Source organism: Gopherus evgoodei, chromosome 6 (assembly GCF_007399415.2).
Source record: "Gopherus evgoodei ecotype Sinaloan lineage chromosome 6, rGopEvg1_v1.p, whole genome shotgun sequence".
In the NCBI taxonomy this organism is placed as follows: Eukaryota; Metazoa; Chordata; order Testudines; family Testudinidae; genus Gopherus; species Gopherus evgoodei.
In genome coordinates, this window is record NC_044327.1 from 44,699,642 (window position 1) to 44,716,452 (window position 16,811).

Below are 16,811 nucleotides of genomic sequence, written 5' to 3' on the forward strand. Positions count from 1 at the left end.
CACCACTTGCAGCGCTGGTTGCTGTAAGTGTGGCCACTCTGCAGCGCTGGCCCTATACAGCTGTACTAATACAGCTGTAACAACCAGCGCTGCAAAATTTTAGATGTAGACATGGCCTCAGTGTAGCTCCCACTCCCCGGGCTCACTCAGTAGCATCTGCTACGGGGACAGTCAGGCTAGCCCCGGAGTGGCTGCGGTTACTGGCGGTGCCAGGCGCTTGGCGGGGACGGCACTAACACACACACACTCGCCCCTGAGAAATCTGAGACGTTCAGCCCCGGGGCGGGGCGTGAGATGGAACTGCAGAACCTTCTTTTCTCCGCCTCCTAGCGCTTGTGCGCCTGCGCGCCTCCTTCGCTCTCTCTCCTACGCACAATTAGCGCGCTCCCCCTCCTACCCGGATCGACGACGCGAAGGTTTGAGGGCGTCACTGCAGCCGTGGATCGTCACTTCCGGAACGTTCTGCCGTCTGGCCAATCCGCGCGGCTGTCTCTTCCCCCTCCCGGCGCTGGGCGGAGCTGCCGACGCGCTGTGTCTATCGTCCCGAGGCCGTGGCGCCTGAGGGAGCCATGGAGGCGGCCGGCGCGCGAGGAGGTTGGCGGGAGGAGCAGGCGCCGGCGCTGCAGCAGACCCCGCTATCCCGGCGGGAGGAGCAGTAACCACCGCCGTGTCCCGGAGACGCTGGCCCGGGCCGAGCCCCCTGCCCCGACCCCTGCCCAACGCCTCCAGCTTCCAGGACCCTGCTGAGCCCCGCCGGCCTGGCCCGAGCCCCTTCCTCCCTGGTGCCCCCTTGAGCTGCCCGGGGCGGCAGCTGGAGACGCTCCGCGGTCCCGGCTCCCTCATCCCGGCGGCTGGCGCTGTTAGTATGCCCGGCTTCCCCGCAGGCCCCCGGGTGCGTTCCCCCCGCGGCTCGCGAAACGGGACGCGGCAGGGAGTTTGAGCGGCGTCGCCGGGCTGGTGCTGGCCCGGCCCAGTGCGTTCTGCGCCCCCTCGTCGCCCCGTGGAAAGAGGGGCTTCTCCGGCCATGTATTTCCTGAGCGGCTGGCCCAAGAGGCTGCGATGCCCTCTGGAGACCCTGGAGCAGCCGCTGCACATCCAGACGGACCCCCAGAGGGTTTTCTTCGCAGTGCTGGCCCCGTCCCAGCTCAGCATCTGGTATAGCAGGGTAAGTATCGCCCTGCCCCCGCTCCCTGTGCAGCCTGACCTGTAGGGAGCATGTGTGCCTCCTCTTTCTGCCCACACAGCAGCTGTGGAGCTGCAGGACTAGCTCCTATGCATGAACTTCTGTGTTTGCAAAGCAGTCTTCTAAGTCAGAACAGTTGCAGAGTGCTTCGCTAGTTATTTGTAACGAGTCGCTGCCACGTAACTTTTTGAAAGTAGGCCCTTTGGGTTAACAGCTGCAGTTACTGAAACGCGAAAAATTCTTGTTGTTCACTTCTCTTGGCTAAGAAATATTGGCAAGTCTTTACCTCCTTTGCTCACCAGTATTAATGCTGCAGTGTTGAGTTGTGGATATCGCGTATGGATGTGTCCAATCAGTTGTGTGTACTGAAACTTTCAACAATGCATGGTTGCACTTTGTAATGGCTGTTGATAATTTCCCCCACAAAAGTAGAAGGTTAGGCCAAACCTACTTCAAGTCTCTCTTGAGCTTCTTTGATCCCAGAATTGAAAATCTGAGGGAGTCATGAAATGCACATCAGATATGAAAATTAATTAGGTCTCTGTCCTGCAGTAGACTGAATGTTGTTGTCAGCTTGCAGTCACTTCCATGGGGTGGAGGATTTTATGCAGAGTTTTAGTCAAGAGTAACTAGCAGCATAAAAAATTTGCTACTTAACACCTTATATTGAAACTGAAAACTAAAATCCTTCAGTTCTGTTGTTTACTTTCTGTACCTCACTCAGGTTGGGCAATGAAAATTTTATAATCGGTGTCACATACGATTTTTCTAGGCAGAATTCACAGGGAAGTTCATGTGAAATAATTAGGTTATGATTTCAAATTGTATTAGCTACTCTGCACTAGTTCCCCTGGTGGACACTTATTCTGCGTGGAATATTCTTCTTTTCAGTTTAGGATAATCCACTTCCAAAGTACATTAATCTAAACTGAAAAAGGCACTTTCAGAGTAGAATAGGAGTGTCCACATAAGGAAGCTAGCATGGAATAGTTGTTCCAGGCTCTTCTCCATACAGACAAACCCTTACTGTTAGGGTACGTCTTCACTACTGGCCATATTGGCGGGTAACAATCGATTTCTCGGGATCGATATATCGTGTCTCATCTAGATGCGATATATCGATCCCCGAACGTGCTCCTGTTGACTCCGGAACTCCACCAATGCAAACGGCGGTAGTGGAGTCGACAGGGGGAGCCGCGGACATCGATCCCGCGCTGTGAGGATAGGAGGTAAGTCGGAATAAGATACTTCGACTTCAGCTACGTTATTCACGTAGCTGAAGTTGCGTATCTTAGATCGATCCCCTCCCCTAGTGTAGACCAGCCCTTAACTTTGCCATCTGGTTATCATTTCTCTGACACGCAACTGCAGTGTTGGGATTGGAAAGACTGCAGGAAAATGCTGTTCTTTAAAAGTTGAATTTGAGAATTCAACTAAATAGTGCCGTTTAGATTTTCAGCGTAAAATCTCTTTAGTATGTCTTTGAATAATTCTATGTAGTCTTCATAAGTCAGTGCTATAAATCCAAATTATAATAAACTTTTCAAAATGAGAAGAGAAAGGAATTATACTAGACTGGCATTCCAAGGAGCCTTAGTTTTAAACAGTAGTAAAGTCCTTAATGTCTTCATCAGATAATACCAATGAAATTTCGTCAGGTCACGCTGGTACTGGGTGATCTGCTTTGTCTGTTCATTAGCCCCTGGGTGGTGTGCAGGTGTTGGTTTTTAACCTATAAAGCCCTAGATAGCTTTACTTGAGGCTGCCTCTCTGCTTCTAGGATACTGAGTTTAAAGTCTCACTTTCCCAGTCCAATGGAAAAAGCTGCTTGTAGGGTGCTTTATTTGAAATGTCCCTATCTTTAGAATGTTGGCTTTGATGGGCCAGAGAGAAACCCAGTTTTGTTAACATTTATGGATGTGGTATAACTAATCACTTTACCCCATGCTCATTTGGGAAGGAGGTGGGCTGAAGGTAGTGAAGCTATTTTAGGTAGTTTTGTTGGCAGATTACTATGAGCAGTCACAAATACAGTGTATATTTTTAATTGGTAATTCTAAATTTGTTTTGAAATATTAACTGTAGTTATAATTGCATTAAAGAGAACTTGTGGATTTCACAAGATAATGAAAGCTGAGGGAAAGATACTTTGACTGTTTAAAACTTACTTTTGTTAACACCTGTTTAATGCCAAATAAAACACTTTGGAGAGAAAGAGTGACTTTGTTAGAGTTAACTCATCTGAGATATTAACAAGACTTTTAACAAAACCCTGGTTAGACAAGGCTGCTTACTAAAGTGTGTAAATATATATATATATATATAAATAAATAAATAAATAATGTTGGAAAGAACCTTTCAGGTTTCCTGCATAAAAATAAAGTATATCCCCATTCTCCCTCTTTGTAGGTGGCATTTAAATCAAAATTACGTATTGGGTTCCTGTGGAGGAAATGAGACCTTGGTTTCTATAAAATGTTTTTCTTTGTCAGTAGTAGCTTGTTCAAAACAGTGTCAAGTATCAGTAATGTCTAACTTTCTGGAGCAGAATATCCTGCAGTTACATGTGGAAATCAGATAGGTAATGAATCTGGCTAAATTCTATGCTGCATTATGTTTGTTTCCAGTGCATTAACATTTTAAATTCCTAGCTTTGTAAACACATTCAGTCATATGTCACTTTCAAGTAAAGTGATACTGTTTGCTAGTGTGTGCTTATAAAACTGATATTAAGGAAGACATACTTGTTGACTGATATTTTGAAATAAATTACCAAAATAATTGAAACTGGCCTGATTATATTGTGTTGTTTTGACAAATTTTGCAGAGTTTTAAAATGTGTGCAGAATTTTAAATTTTTTGAAGCAGAATTGCCCCCAGGAATAGTTTACTGCAGGGGTTCTTAAACTTCATTGCATCGTTATCCCCTTCTGAGAACAAAAATTACTACATGACCCCAGGATGGGGAACCGAAGCCCGAGCCAGCCCAAGACCCTCTGCCCCTGGTGGGGCTCAAAAGCTGAAGCCCAATCCCTGCTGTCCTGGGGGTGGGTGGTGGGATGGGGATAAAAGCCGAATCTCAAAGATGGTGGGGCTTTGGCTTCAGCCCTGAACCCTGGCAAGTCTAACACCAACCCTGGTGACTCCATTAATATGGTGTCCCAACCCACAGTTTGAGATCCACTGGTTTAATGAAGTGCAACAGTGGCGCTGCTTTGTCACTACAACATTTTAAGTGTGGATCTGCCCCAAATATGGAAGGTAAGGAAACAAATGACAATAGACAATGAACTATCTTCTCCTCTTGTAAGTAATTTTTGTGCTGGAGTTCAGGCTGTGGGAGGGGAAAGTTTGTGCTATAGCTGTTTTGTGGACAAACATATAAGTTTGTTTTACAGTCCTTTTTATTCCTATAAGGTTTACAAACAAATTTGTAAATATGAAATATATTAATTCCACTTTTTATTTTACTGATTGCTGACTGAATGTACCCTTCAAAACTGTTGGTGAATTGTCATATATGATCATTTTCTCTTTATTGTGTGAATGTTAGGACTATATGGGATTGTCTACAATGTCTCTGTAGTATCTTGTTTGCCTTGCAATAAGTTGCAGACAATGTTTGCTTTAATTAAAAGCTTTTTGTACTTCTAAAAGGCTGTCTTGATATTCCTGGAGAATGAAGTTCTGTATATCACAGGTATCAGCAGTGCACCTCTTGCCCCCCACACTGTGTACCCTCATCCTGGTGGGAGTAGTTCATCCTCCATGACTTTAGGCCTTTGCTAAGAAGTAATAATTGAGCTTGTTTGCTGATCCTTGTCAGCAGCTGGACTGTCTGAGACCATATCATTTTTGTAGGGTTTCAAATAGTCTTCAGAAGATAGCAGCTCACATTCCTGTAGATCTGGCCTGAAATTGAACAAGTGGTCTAGCAGTGATTATAATCTTTATTCTCCACTAGCTGTTTCTTTTAGCCTTCAGTTTTATGTACTTGGTTGATAATTTGTTTCAAATAGAGTGTAACAGCTATGCTACTGCTGCAGATCTGTTTATCTGGCAATACAATTGAGGAAATATCCACTGTTAAGTCTCGATTAGACTAGTGGGATGGAGAAATTGTCATTGATGTGCAGAAGTCCTCAAACTATGCTTTTCACTCTGATGTGCAAGTGGTAGAGACCTGAGCTTTGCACCGCCTGGAATCTCTCCCAGAATTCTCTGCTCTGGAAGCTGGTATAACATCATACATCAGGAGCCTGACTGTTGGATCAAATTACCCATGCTCCACTCACTCTAAAGCCAATATGAGTTGTATGTGCACAAGTGATGGGACAACTAGGACTCTGACCTCGCTTGTACAGAGCCTCTTTTACTAATATCAGATTTAAGCACCACTGGTTAACCTTAGCTGCTGAAAATCTGCTGGAGGCACTGAGTAGCATCCTGTTAATTAGCCATATTTTTTTGGGCAACAGATTGGCTAGCTACAGGTGCTTTCAGTTGGGGGAGAAACTTGTATAAAACCCAGAACATGCTAGGTACTTTTAAAATGAATCCTAAATCATGCTAAATCGCTGTATTTAAACCTCTCCCTTGTAGTTTAAACTGAATGAATATGGTGTGCTTCCATTTTTGTTAAACATATGGCATGTCGTTAACAGGTGGTGGATGAATCATCTTCTATATGTAAAGCCTCATGACATCCTTGAGGATGATATGGGTGGTGTATGTGATGCACTGAGAATACTTCTGTGTTTTTATGACTGTTTGTGTGATGTAGTTTCCCTGTTCAGTTATATATTGCTGAGTGCTTAGAAAGAGAAGGTAAAGAGGTTACTAAAGAATCAGCAGAAATGGTAAATCAGCGACACAGATAAGAGCCTCTTTGTACATTGTTTTAAAGCAGTATTTCCCAAACTGGGGTTTGGTTACAGGGGGTTCTCAAGGGAAAATTCCCTAATGGCAGACAGAGCTGTCCCTAGCCCAGACCTGTGGGTCCTCCCCTTAGGCTGGGGGGAGGCCCTTTAGAAGTGGGCGGGCTTTGCCCGCCCACCCCCGCTGGATACCAATAGGACCCCGAACAGGATGGGACACTAAGGAGACTTAACCTTCAAGACTCCTTATAAGAAATGGAAAGGGAAGTGGATATTTTTTTTGCTGTTTTTAAAATTAAATAGGCAGTTAGTGTTTGTTTGTTTAAAATTATTATGAAGAACAAGTTTTAAGCTTTGTTGTAACATGCGTTGTTTGCCTGGAGTGCTCGAGACCTGAATGTTTGTGTAGGAGGAACTCTTTGAGTTGGCTTCTTAAATACCTTCAAGGAGTATCAGGTGTGAAACAGCATGGTGAAACATAGGAGCCTTGTGTTATAACTGGCTTATTCAAAGTGTTACAAGGTACGAAAGTGAGATTGTGGGAGAGTGTTGCCATTTTCATAACGCAACGAAAATACTGTAAAGATAAATAATAAATAATACATAGTGTGTAATAAACATGTCACAAAAACAAATGTTATATTTCCAAGATCACTGCTTTTATAATTTATACTCAGGTAAAAGAGAGAATCGCTGGAAATATTCATTTTTAAGAGGGGGTTCACGAGATTTGACATTTTAGTGAAGGGGTTCACAGGTTATTAAAGGTTGGGATCCACTGTTTTAAAGGAATAAAGATAATAGCTGGAGCAACAGTTTGGGGTGTGGTGGAGGGGAGAATTTACCTAGCTGGCTTCGTCTTGCTAGAATGTCTTACTCTTCCCAAAGCTAAGCCTAGGGTCAAAGGAGATGTAAAACCTCAAAACCATCGAAAGGGGGGTTGGGTAAGCTGGGAGAGACTGGCCAGGATTTGTCAAGGAAAAGGCTGCCAGTCTGTGGCACAGGCTGCTGCTGTATGGCTGGTTCTCCTTGCCAGTGATGGAGGTAGCTGGGCTGAGGGAAACTTACCAGTGTGTGTGTGTGTGTGTGTGTGTGTGTGTAAGACCCATGTGAGTTAGAGGACTGGGTAAAACAAACAGCTTACTATGTGCTTTGTACCTTTTGAGTAATAAATAAATGAAGCTTTGTTCTGAAGAAGCTGTTTTTGTATCCCTTGCAAACCTATGCTGTCACAGGCTCCCAAAGGAGGTCTTGCAGGTGCCAAACACTGTTTGACTTGGTGTAGTGGTCATGCTTGATACTCAGGGCTGTAACCGAGGCCCTGGTCTAAATGGGGAAAATTGTGAAATTCCACTCCAGAAGAGGTCTCATATCTATGGGTGAGCACTTGGTGAGACCTCCACAAAGGGACAGTGGACAGCTAGCTCTGTAATTATCGTGATATATGTGTAAATATACCCAGCATGTGTGGTAATTTTACCTCAGTGACTATTGCTACTAATCTGTATCTGCCTTAATATCACCAATTGCTTTTTGTATCTCAGCATCACATGCCCCTTGTTCTGTTCCTCAGGGCATGTCTGCACTACAAACTTAAGTTGACATACAACTACAGCTGTAATTACTGCAATAGTTTTTCATGTCCACGCTACCCTCCTTCTGCCAGTGGAGAGCATCCTCACTAGGGGTGCTTGCACCAACTTAAGAGGGGCAGTGTGAGGGCCTGAGAACATAGGAGCTCCCCACTACGAGCCGGGCCTTCGCCACCTCCCTGCTCCAATGTCGGCCACCACTTGGGCTGCTGCCTCCGTAATCTGAGTAGTGCAGTGTCTGAGAAGTACAGGCCTCAGAAACACCTTTTCTGCTCTTGCTTCTTCTGTGCCCTCGCTGATGCCTTTTGTCTGCTGCTTTCTCATTCCTTTTTCTCTTCTCACATTCCTCCCTTCCTCCAAATCTGCCATCTTCTCACTCTGCAAAAATCTCAGCATGAACAGCTGCAAACAGCCCATGTAATCATTAAAAATAATCAGAATATGTACAGAACCACTAAGTTCGCCCAGGATCTTGCATTTATAACCCTTGTTTCTTATCTTCCCAACTCCTCATTCTGTTTTCTTCGGTCTTGAGTCTGTCACTACTTAGATTGTATACCTTTCAGGCAGAAGCTGCATGTTTTGAGTCTCATGACTAGCATGCTCTCTAGTAATATTTATTCACTAAATATTTATCTTTCATATATACTTAAAATTGCTTGTCTTAGAAATCTAAAGAGACAATAAGGTAAGTTATTCTCCTCTATTCAGGAACAGAGATCACCTAATTCTGAATGAAACTTCAAGTGCTCTATGTCTAAAATACTGAATAGTGGGTGAATGTAGTAACCATAGCATCCTGACAAATCTCTGTGGCCTTTGACGCTCACCATTGGCATTCCAGTGATACTACATGGTTCCATGTTGTCAGCTGTTAATACTTCTGCATGTTCTGGCAAATGTACTAGTACAATCTTTTGCATATAGATAACAGCTGACAAGCATGCTAATTTGACAGCCCTACTTTAGTGAGTGCAAAAAAATTTTTTTTCCAAAGTAAATCAGTAATACCAATGAGCTGACTTTTTGCATTGTGAATCATGTCTGATGGGAATGGTGCTAGAGAATGCAGGCCTTCAGAGATGGAGTCAAGTGTGAGAATCTCAATCTTTCAACTGCCCCCCAAACCCTCAAATAAAACCCCAGCAACAACAAAACCCAACCAGAACTGAGCACAAATTCGTTAGAGGCATTAAATTCTAAAGGTGTAAGTTACAGGGCATCCTGAATTGTTACAGTGTAGTTATTTCTTGTCAAACAGTCCTTGTGATTCAAAGCTGAGATTGGTTGACTCCTACTGTAGTCTAGTCAAAATTTTGAGAATCTTAGATAAGTTATTTTTAGATACAAATAAAGACTTGGGAAATAATTTGATACTACTTTTATATAATGCTCTGATTTTCACATTGCTTCACTGACTAGGGCATTCTGCCTATACTCTTTGATAATTTGCTATTTTGTGCAATTTATTAACTAATGCTGTTTCAACATAGAATGTAGCTTTTTAACATGTTTTTAAAACTTAAACAAGGATTAGAGTGCTGCTTCTCATGTATTGGTCTTCAAGTACAGAGAGAGTGTTTTTTTGTACACAACTTATTCTAGTAGCGCTCTTAGTGCCTTGCAGGAACTTTGAACGGACTGACAGGCAGTGGGATACCTTATCTTTGCTCTATAGCAACATTTAAATAAGTTTATCCTAAACAACAAAAATTATTAAACTTTCCTAGCGGTCTGAAAATGCAATAACACAGGAGCAATTGAAAAGTAATAAAATTTGTGTGACCACAGCGTTCCCAAATTTCCCAAGCGAATTCATTGAAATTACACATTTTCTCAGAACAGCACTAACATTTTGATTGCAAATGCATACTGAGTGGACATTTAAACCCAAGTCAGAATGCTGTTGGAATATATTTCTTTTGGGGAGCCTGGCAATATTTCATATCTAGTCTGCTGAGATCTTTAGGATTGAATGTTTGATCAGTTTGAATATCTTGATCAGCTGAACACTTGAAAAAATAGTGCTGTTTTTCTGGATTAGAAACTTTCACAGACCTCTCATAAGACTGTTAATATGTACTGATTAAATACAGTAAATAGGAGAGAAGCAAGTGTGAACTGCTAGGTAGAATGAAGTGCTCATCAATTTAACCATCCCTGTTGTGGGATATAAGTGCTGAGCTATGGACGCATAAAGAGCTTCATAACTGTCACCCTCAAGAAATCCTGTTGCTTGAAGAACTGAGGTCACTTTGATTAGAGATTTTTTTTGTTATGCCTCTAGATAACAAAGTAATAAAATGATAACCAAGAACAACTTTAGACCTGATTCTACAAATGTTATTTTAACTTGTGGATTAGTTTTGCATTGTTGTTCATGAGTAATGAAGCTTTTCTTTGTACACATTTACAAAATTTCAAGGTGGGTTATTCCATGTACGTATATTAGTGAGCAGCTGGTAGCCAGAGCTGCTGCATTAGCTGAAGCCTGAGCCCCACTGCCCTGGGCTGAAGCTGATGTCTGAGCAACTTAGTTCTGTGGGGCCACCTCATGGCATGGGGCCCTAGGCAGTTGCCCTGCTTGCTACACCATAATGCCATCCTTGGCTTTTAATTTACTGGATATGCAGAAAGAGTTGTTGTGGCATAGGTAGGCTGTGGAGTTTTTATAGCATTACTGGGGAACCTCAGAAAGAAAAAGGTTGAGAACCCCTGCAATAGATCTTATTTGCTTTATCTATTGTTTTGTTTGTGAGATCACTAGACTCTTTTCAAGATCTTTCCACTCTGTCTTCTGTGTTCCCCATCTGTCATTTTGTGAAGTAGTGCTAGCCCATGTAGCCTCCTCTTCATAGAATATGTAAGGTTTCTGTCTTGCCTTGGCTATGAATTCCTTTGGAGACAAAATATGTTGTCACATGAAACCCCAGGTCTTTTCTGGGGTAGGTTTTGGGAATTCCTAAGGTGGCATATTGATCTGGTTTGATAATGTAGCATTGTCTTTAATTATGCATTAATAGTTGTCTGTGTGAGGGGTATACAATTTGCTTGTCAATCTTACTGAAAGTTTTGAATTTTTGCTCATGATTTGTGGATGTTCAACTTTTATTCCATAATCTAATCATGGTCTGGAACATTGTGCACTAGTTTAGATCACTTATAAAAACATTCTGTAATCAACAGCAGATTCTCAATGGTAGAATCACAGTTTGCATGGAAAGCGTGAGCTGTTTCTCTGTATTACAAAATTAAGAGCAAGGTGAATCAACACATCTGATTCTGAGAGAACTGCAGTCCATATGTCTCATTATAGTTGCACATGACTAGATTTGTTTATATGGGCCTTCATCACTATGCCCACAAAAGTGTGAAGGGAAAAAATAACTACTTGTAGTTTTCCTACAGTATTGTCACTCCAAGTTATGCCACCTCCATAAAGCAGGCTTTGTGAAGTTGATGCAACTTTCTTTAGAATTTCCTGCATTTTAGGAAAAGAGAACAGTATCAAGCCAAGTTCTGAGGACATACTCATCTGGAGCTTTAGTTTTCTCTTCACAAGCGGAAATGAAAGGTTTAAAGGTTTATGTGTAAAATTTGTGCTGCTTGGTGTTGAAGGAGCAAGTTCTGAGAGCTACAGTAGCAGTTTTAGACTCTTTCTGTATAGGCTCTAGGATGTAGTTTTAAATAAGCACAAGTGCAAATTGTAATAAAAGGGATAGGACATCTGACAAAAAGAACTATCAGGTTACTCTTACAGTAAGCAAGCCAACTTTTCTGTTACTATGCATTTGTTATAGGCACATGCTTTTTAGCAACAGAATGTTCCACAGTTTGTAGATAAGCCCCAATTCTGCATTGATAACAATGTACTTCTGTTGACATCAGTGGGGCTTTGCAAGGATGCTCACATAGTTCCTAAAAGTTGTATTGGGGTCTTAAGTTGTAACAAATTGCTCTGGAGATCAAATGGACTGTTTTGTTTCTGTTCTGAGAGCAGAATAGGGAAGCTAGCCATCTGTCTTCTGTGGTATGTTCAGAGATGTTGTTTTTCTGGGCAACTTGTAAAACTAATTAGTGTAAATGTTTATATATCAGGGTTTGTATTACATCCTAGAGTATCCATTCAAGTTTCTGTTGTGCTAGCCTTGCCAGCTACTTCACCTTGCTTGGTTCAGATATCAATAGAAAACAATGTAGCTTGCCCTATAATGTACTGTCATCTTTGCTAGCCTATCCACTAGAGTGAACCCTTCCTATAACTTGCACCTCTTTTCATCATCAGTGGAGGTATGCTATTGATTTCAGCACATGGAACCAGGTTGTAACAGTAGCCATTCCACTGCTAAATTCTATGTCTAGGTAGGCTAACTTGATCACCCATTAATTTAGAACTAAATATCTGTTCTAGTAAGGAAAACAGTATTTTCACTGTCAGAAATACCATAAAATTTGGCCAAATAAAAAGTACTCTGCTGGCTACTAATCTTTTTAGACATGCCTTTGAATTGCAGCAATGCTATGGAGTAAAATTATTTTGTAAATTAATATAGTCAAACTTTATTTATTTGTGTGTCCTGTGACTTACATGCATAGAATTAATTTATTTCCAGTTTTCATAGTGTTCTAATAAAGAAATGTCCAGTATTACAAAGACTTTAGTGTTAATAAATTATAATTAGTGTAAAGTAATCACATATGAACAAATTAAAAAAGCTAGAATATACTGAGATTTTTTTTTCACTTACAACTGAAATGCTTAAAATCAAGTAGATGGTAATTGTTCTAGTCATTAGTGGAAATTACTGAGATTCTAATGAAGATACAGAAAACACAAAAAGCATGCTGGTAAGATACAAATTAAGGAAACAAAGCCATTTTAAACTCATTTGATCTTGGCTTACAACTAAAGTGACATTTCATAAGTTCAGCCAAAATGGGTTGCTTTTAAATAGACCAGTGTATGGGTAACTTGAATTCAGAAGCATTCCTGATCTCGTGTTGAATCTTGATACCTTGTGAGTATGCATATTGTGAGCACATTGTATTTTTTTCTTTAACATATGGTTGTTTGTAGCTTTCTAGGTATTTTAAAAATAAAACTGAATAAACAAATTCCGTCATGTGGCATCTCATTGATGTCTACATGATTCTTCATGAGAGTTCGGACTTTTAGATCTACTGCACGGATCTCTGTTGTTTGAACTTAAGAGTAACTGATGGTGGTAGGTTGTAATCCTCTCTATCAATGGGTCTCAAACTTTTGTACTGGCGACCCCTTTCACATCACAAGCCTCTGGGTGTGACCTCTCTAATAAATTAAACACACTGTTTAATATATTTAACTCCATTATAAATGCCGGAGGCAAGCAGGGTTTAGAGTGGAGATTGACAGCTCATGACCCCCTGAGAGGTCACGACCCCCAGTTTGAGAACCCCTGCTCTATATGGACTACCAGTAGAAGGCAGTGGGACACTTTGTCAGTAGATTTCACAAGAATCTTGGGTTGCATACCAGGCATCGGAGGTGTGTGTGTGCTCTAGCGGGAACAGACATTTTTGTTCATTACCCCAAGTTTCACCCCTTCTGCCCCATGCCGTCCAAACTGTCCCTGTCCTGTCTTTTACCAGCCTTTGCCTCTTCCAGTCCTGTTCGCCTCACCTAATCATTCCCAATCTATTTGCTCAGCAAGTTCTAGTCTCACCCTCTGGGTCTTAATTATGGAAGAGACAGTTGTCTTGCTCTGTTTTAGTGCTTAGCCTTGTTTGGCCTGCAGCAGCCCAGAACCACAAGTGCAGGGAAAGTTCTGCTCAAACTTTGTGGAATCAAACTGCAAAGTTTTAGCAAGTCAACTGATTTGCAAACTGCAATTTTTGAATTTTTTTTTTTTTTTAAAATCTTGGATTTGTGGCTGACCAAAGCATAGAGGCAAAACTTATTTTTCCTAAGCCTTGTTCTCAGAAATTTTGGCTGATTTTTTTTCCATAAAAATTAGCCTGAGGCAGACACCTGGTATAGAAGAAATTCATCCCAAATGTTTTGGCAAAATTTTAAGAACCAAAGATAGTTTTACAGTGAGCAATGTCTGGCACTCTTAATAAGTGGTAATACAAGCCTCACCTGTAATATTCATTGCCTGTGTTTTATGTAATAGCACTTGATTTGGTGTCTGAAGCACATTTATATAGGAAGTGGCCTAGTTTTAAAAGTTGTGAAGTAGGTTTAGTAAGTATATTGAACATCTGTTGCAAAGTGTGTAATCCCTTTCAAAAGCAGTATGCTATTCTTTATCAACTGTACAGTAATGGTTTCCCTGAAATTCTGTTTGTTTAGCATCAGAATAACTTGATTTTATTATGTGGCACAATGACACAGCAGAAAAACAATTAAAAAAAAGCCATATTCCTTTAACCTTCAGACATGAAATGTAACTATGTTTATTACTCTTTCCCCAGCCCAGTGTATTAATTGTAAGCTACAAGGAACTATCAAAACCAGCTTCTCAGTTTGGACCCTATAAGCAAGCAGAATGGAGGCCTGACAGCACCATGATTGCTGTTTCAGTAAGTTGAGAATTGTTTTCTTTGAAATTGTGATGTTTGTGTGTATGTGAGAGTGAGTGTATATATCAATCTTAACTAATGACAAAAGGCCTTCTGTGCCATAGGTAACAAGTCCCATATAAAGATCAACTATGCAAACCATAATCAATATTGATCATTGGTACAGCACCCAGTTCTCATGCATGATATGCATAATAAAAACTTAAAGGAAAGCTAGTTTTGAATTTTGCACAGAAGAGTGTTGTGGATGTTCATTTGTATTACAGTAGTGCTTAAAGGCCCCAGTCAGGAATCTATGCCTCTTGGTCCTAGGCATTTTACAGACTTGAAGTACAAAGACGGTCCCTGCCCCAGAGTCTACAAACAAGACTTAATAGATGGGTCACACAAACAGATGGGGAGAGGGTAAAGGAGGAGGAGGTAACAATGTTAAAAAAAAAAAAAAAATCTTGCTTGGTAAGTAGTAGCCATGGCTTTTCAGCTGTATAGACATGACAATAGAAGTGAATCTTAGAGGATAAAGTAATAGTTTTATGGATATTTGGGGGGAGGTTTTTCCTATGCATAGAGAATGGCATGAGAATGAACAATGGAGCATTTTGAGAGGGAAGCTGAGCGATGGGTAATAAACACTGGAGCAAAGGCAGCTTTCAACATGACTTCATGCTGCATAGCTACTAAATCAGATTCATTCCTGAAGAAGCTTAAAGACAAGAAGCTTGTATCTTATGAATGGAAAAGCCCAGTAGAAAGAAGCTGGGAGTGTGATCAAGCAAATTGCTAGGAAAACTATCTTAACAGCAGCATATTGAATGGATTTGAAGAGGCAAGGTTGCAGCAATAAAGACTAGAGTAGATTTCAGTAGTCAAGATGTAAGATGAGTTTTGGTAGTGTGAAGAGGAGGAACGCTGGATCTTAACTGTATAGGAAGAAATCTCAAGACTTGGATATGGCATGGATGTACGGGTCTAAAGAGAAGGCCAAATTGAAGGTGATATCTAGATTATGGGCCTGACTGACTGAGAAGATGTGTGTGGGAATCAGAACTGGAAGGGACCTCGAAAGGTCATTTTGTCCAGTCCCTTGCACTCAAGGCTGGACTTGATATCACAAAGGAAGGTTTGAGAAGGATGGTGATCATGAGTTCAGTTTTGGCCATGTTGAGTTTTATCACTTGACATCCATGAGACGTTAAAAACTAGTGAAGAAGTAGTTCAGATGGTATGTAGAGGTACGTTTTTGGATCATCAGCATAAAGTTGCCTGAAGTTGTACATGTGTGAGGTTATCCAGTGACAATGTATAAGGGCACAAAAGAAGGAGCCCAGGTTTAGTTCTGTAGGATCCCCACCAAAAGTTGGAGATGAGGAGGACTCACTGAAGAACGATTAGAGAAGAGAGGTTGAAGTCACAAAAGCCAAGAGAGGACAAGACTTCAAGAAGATAAATATTTGAGGTGTGGATTGGGATAGAAAGGAAACTGGGAGAGAACTCCAGAGTCACCAGTCCTATATGGAAAGAGACTCTCTTCCTCTCCAATTTTTGTATCGGGACAGTGAGTTTTGGTTTTGCTGTTCTCAGCCGTGTTGCTTGTATGTCTCAGCTGCGGTGAGACACAAAATAAATACATTTTCAGATGGTTGGAAGGCTTTAAGTACTGGAAGCTTAGCTGTTCATCAGATATACTGCATCTGAACCACACACACAAATATGTTAGATATAAATTCTTCAAATATAAATTGTCTTTAGCATTTTCATTAGTGATTGCCCTACTATATTAAAAACATCTCTGTAAGATTCTTTAGTAGAAACTCATCAAATATTGTACAAAGCTGATTGTTTACAATGTGGCCATTTTTGCTTTCTTTAGTAATTCCTGTGTTTGTCTATGTACTATGGTAGCATTACAAAACTGTCAAGAAAATCAACTCTCTGAAGGCTGTTATGGAATTTTATTTACTTAGCAAAAACATTATTCTCCCAGAGTGACTGGCCAAGTAGAACTTTACAATAATGTTATGTAGCATTCTTCTGGCTTCACCGCTAGAGAGAAAAGGATTTTTAGTTCATCTGTATTATAGCATTACCAAGTTAATATCAATGCTTTACAGTAATTTCAGCATTTTAAACTGTCACTGTATGCAAGGGGCATCTTCTTCATACCTAGGGAGGCATGAATCATTATGTTGAATTATTTATTATAGGGTGAACTTCTTGTAAATCTTGTTTTTTCTCAAATTTTAATTGTGAACTGAAGATTGCAATAAGATGATGTATTAAGTTATTGCCATTTAGTTTTTTACAACTTTTAAATTATGACTTAGTGGACTGAGTGGGTACTTCTGGAAATCAGGTGAATAGCCAGGAATCATTTGATTAAATCCATCTTTTGTGCTTCTTTCTCTGCTGGAGTCTTTCCTGGACTTTTCTAAATTATAAGTGTCTGATAAATTGCTATAATGCTGCTCAGACTCCTTAAAAAACACTATTTTAACCTGTGGAACTCTTGTGAGTAAAAATACAAACTTGTTCAATAAAATATGCACAGTAAACATTTATCCCTTGAGCTTTTTTTCCCTGTGTGTATTATGGCAG

General features: G+C 40.8%; 1 protein-coding gene across 2 annotated transcripts in view; it reads left to right on the plus strand.

Moving 5' to 3' along the window:
• Positions 1-559: 559 nt before the first annotated feature.
• Positions 560-16,811, plus strand: part of RIC1 (RIC1 homolog, RAB6A GEF complex partner 1) — an 83,558-nt gene continuing 67,306 nt past the window's right edge. For both annotated transcript variants that reach the window (XM_030567872.1, XM_030567873.1), the window contains exons 1-2: positions 560-1,165; positions 14,109-14,216. In XM_030567872.1, coding sequence (XP_030423732.1) covers positions 1,025-1,165; positions 14,109-14,216 — 249 coding nt within the window. In that variant the 5' untranslated portion in view covers positions 560-1,024. The remainder of the gene's footprint in view (positions 1,166-14,108; positions 14,217-16,811) is intronic.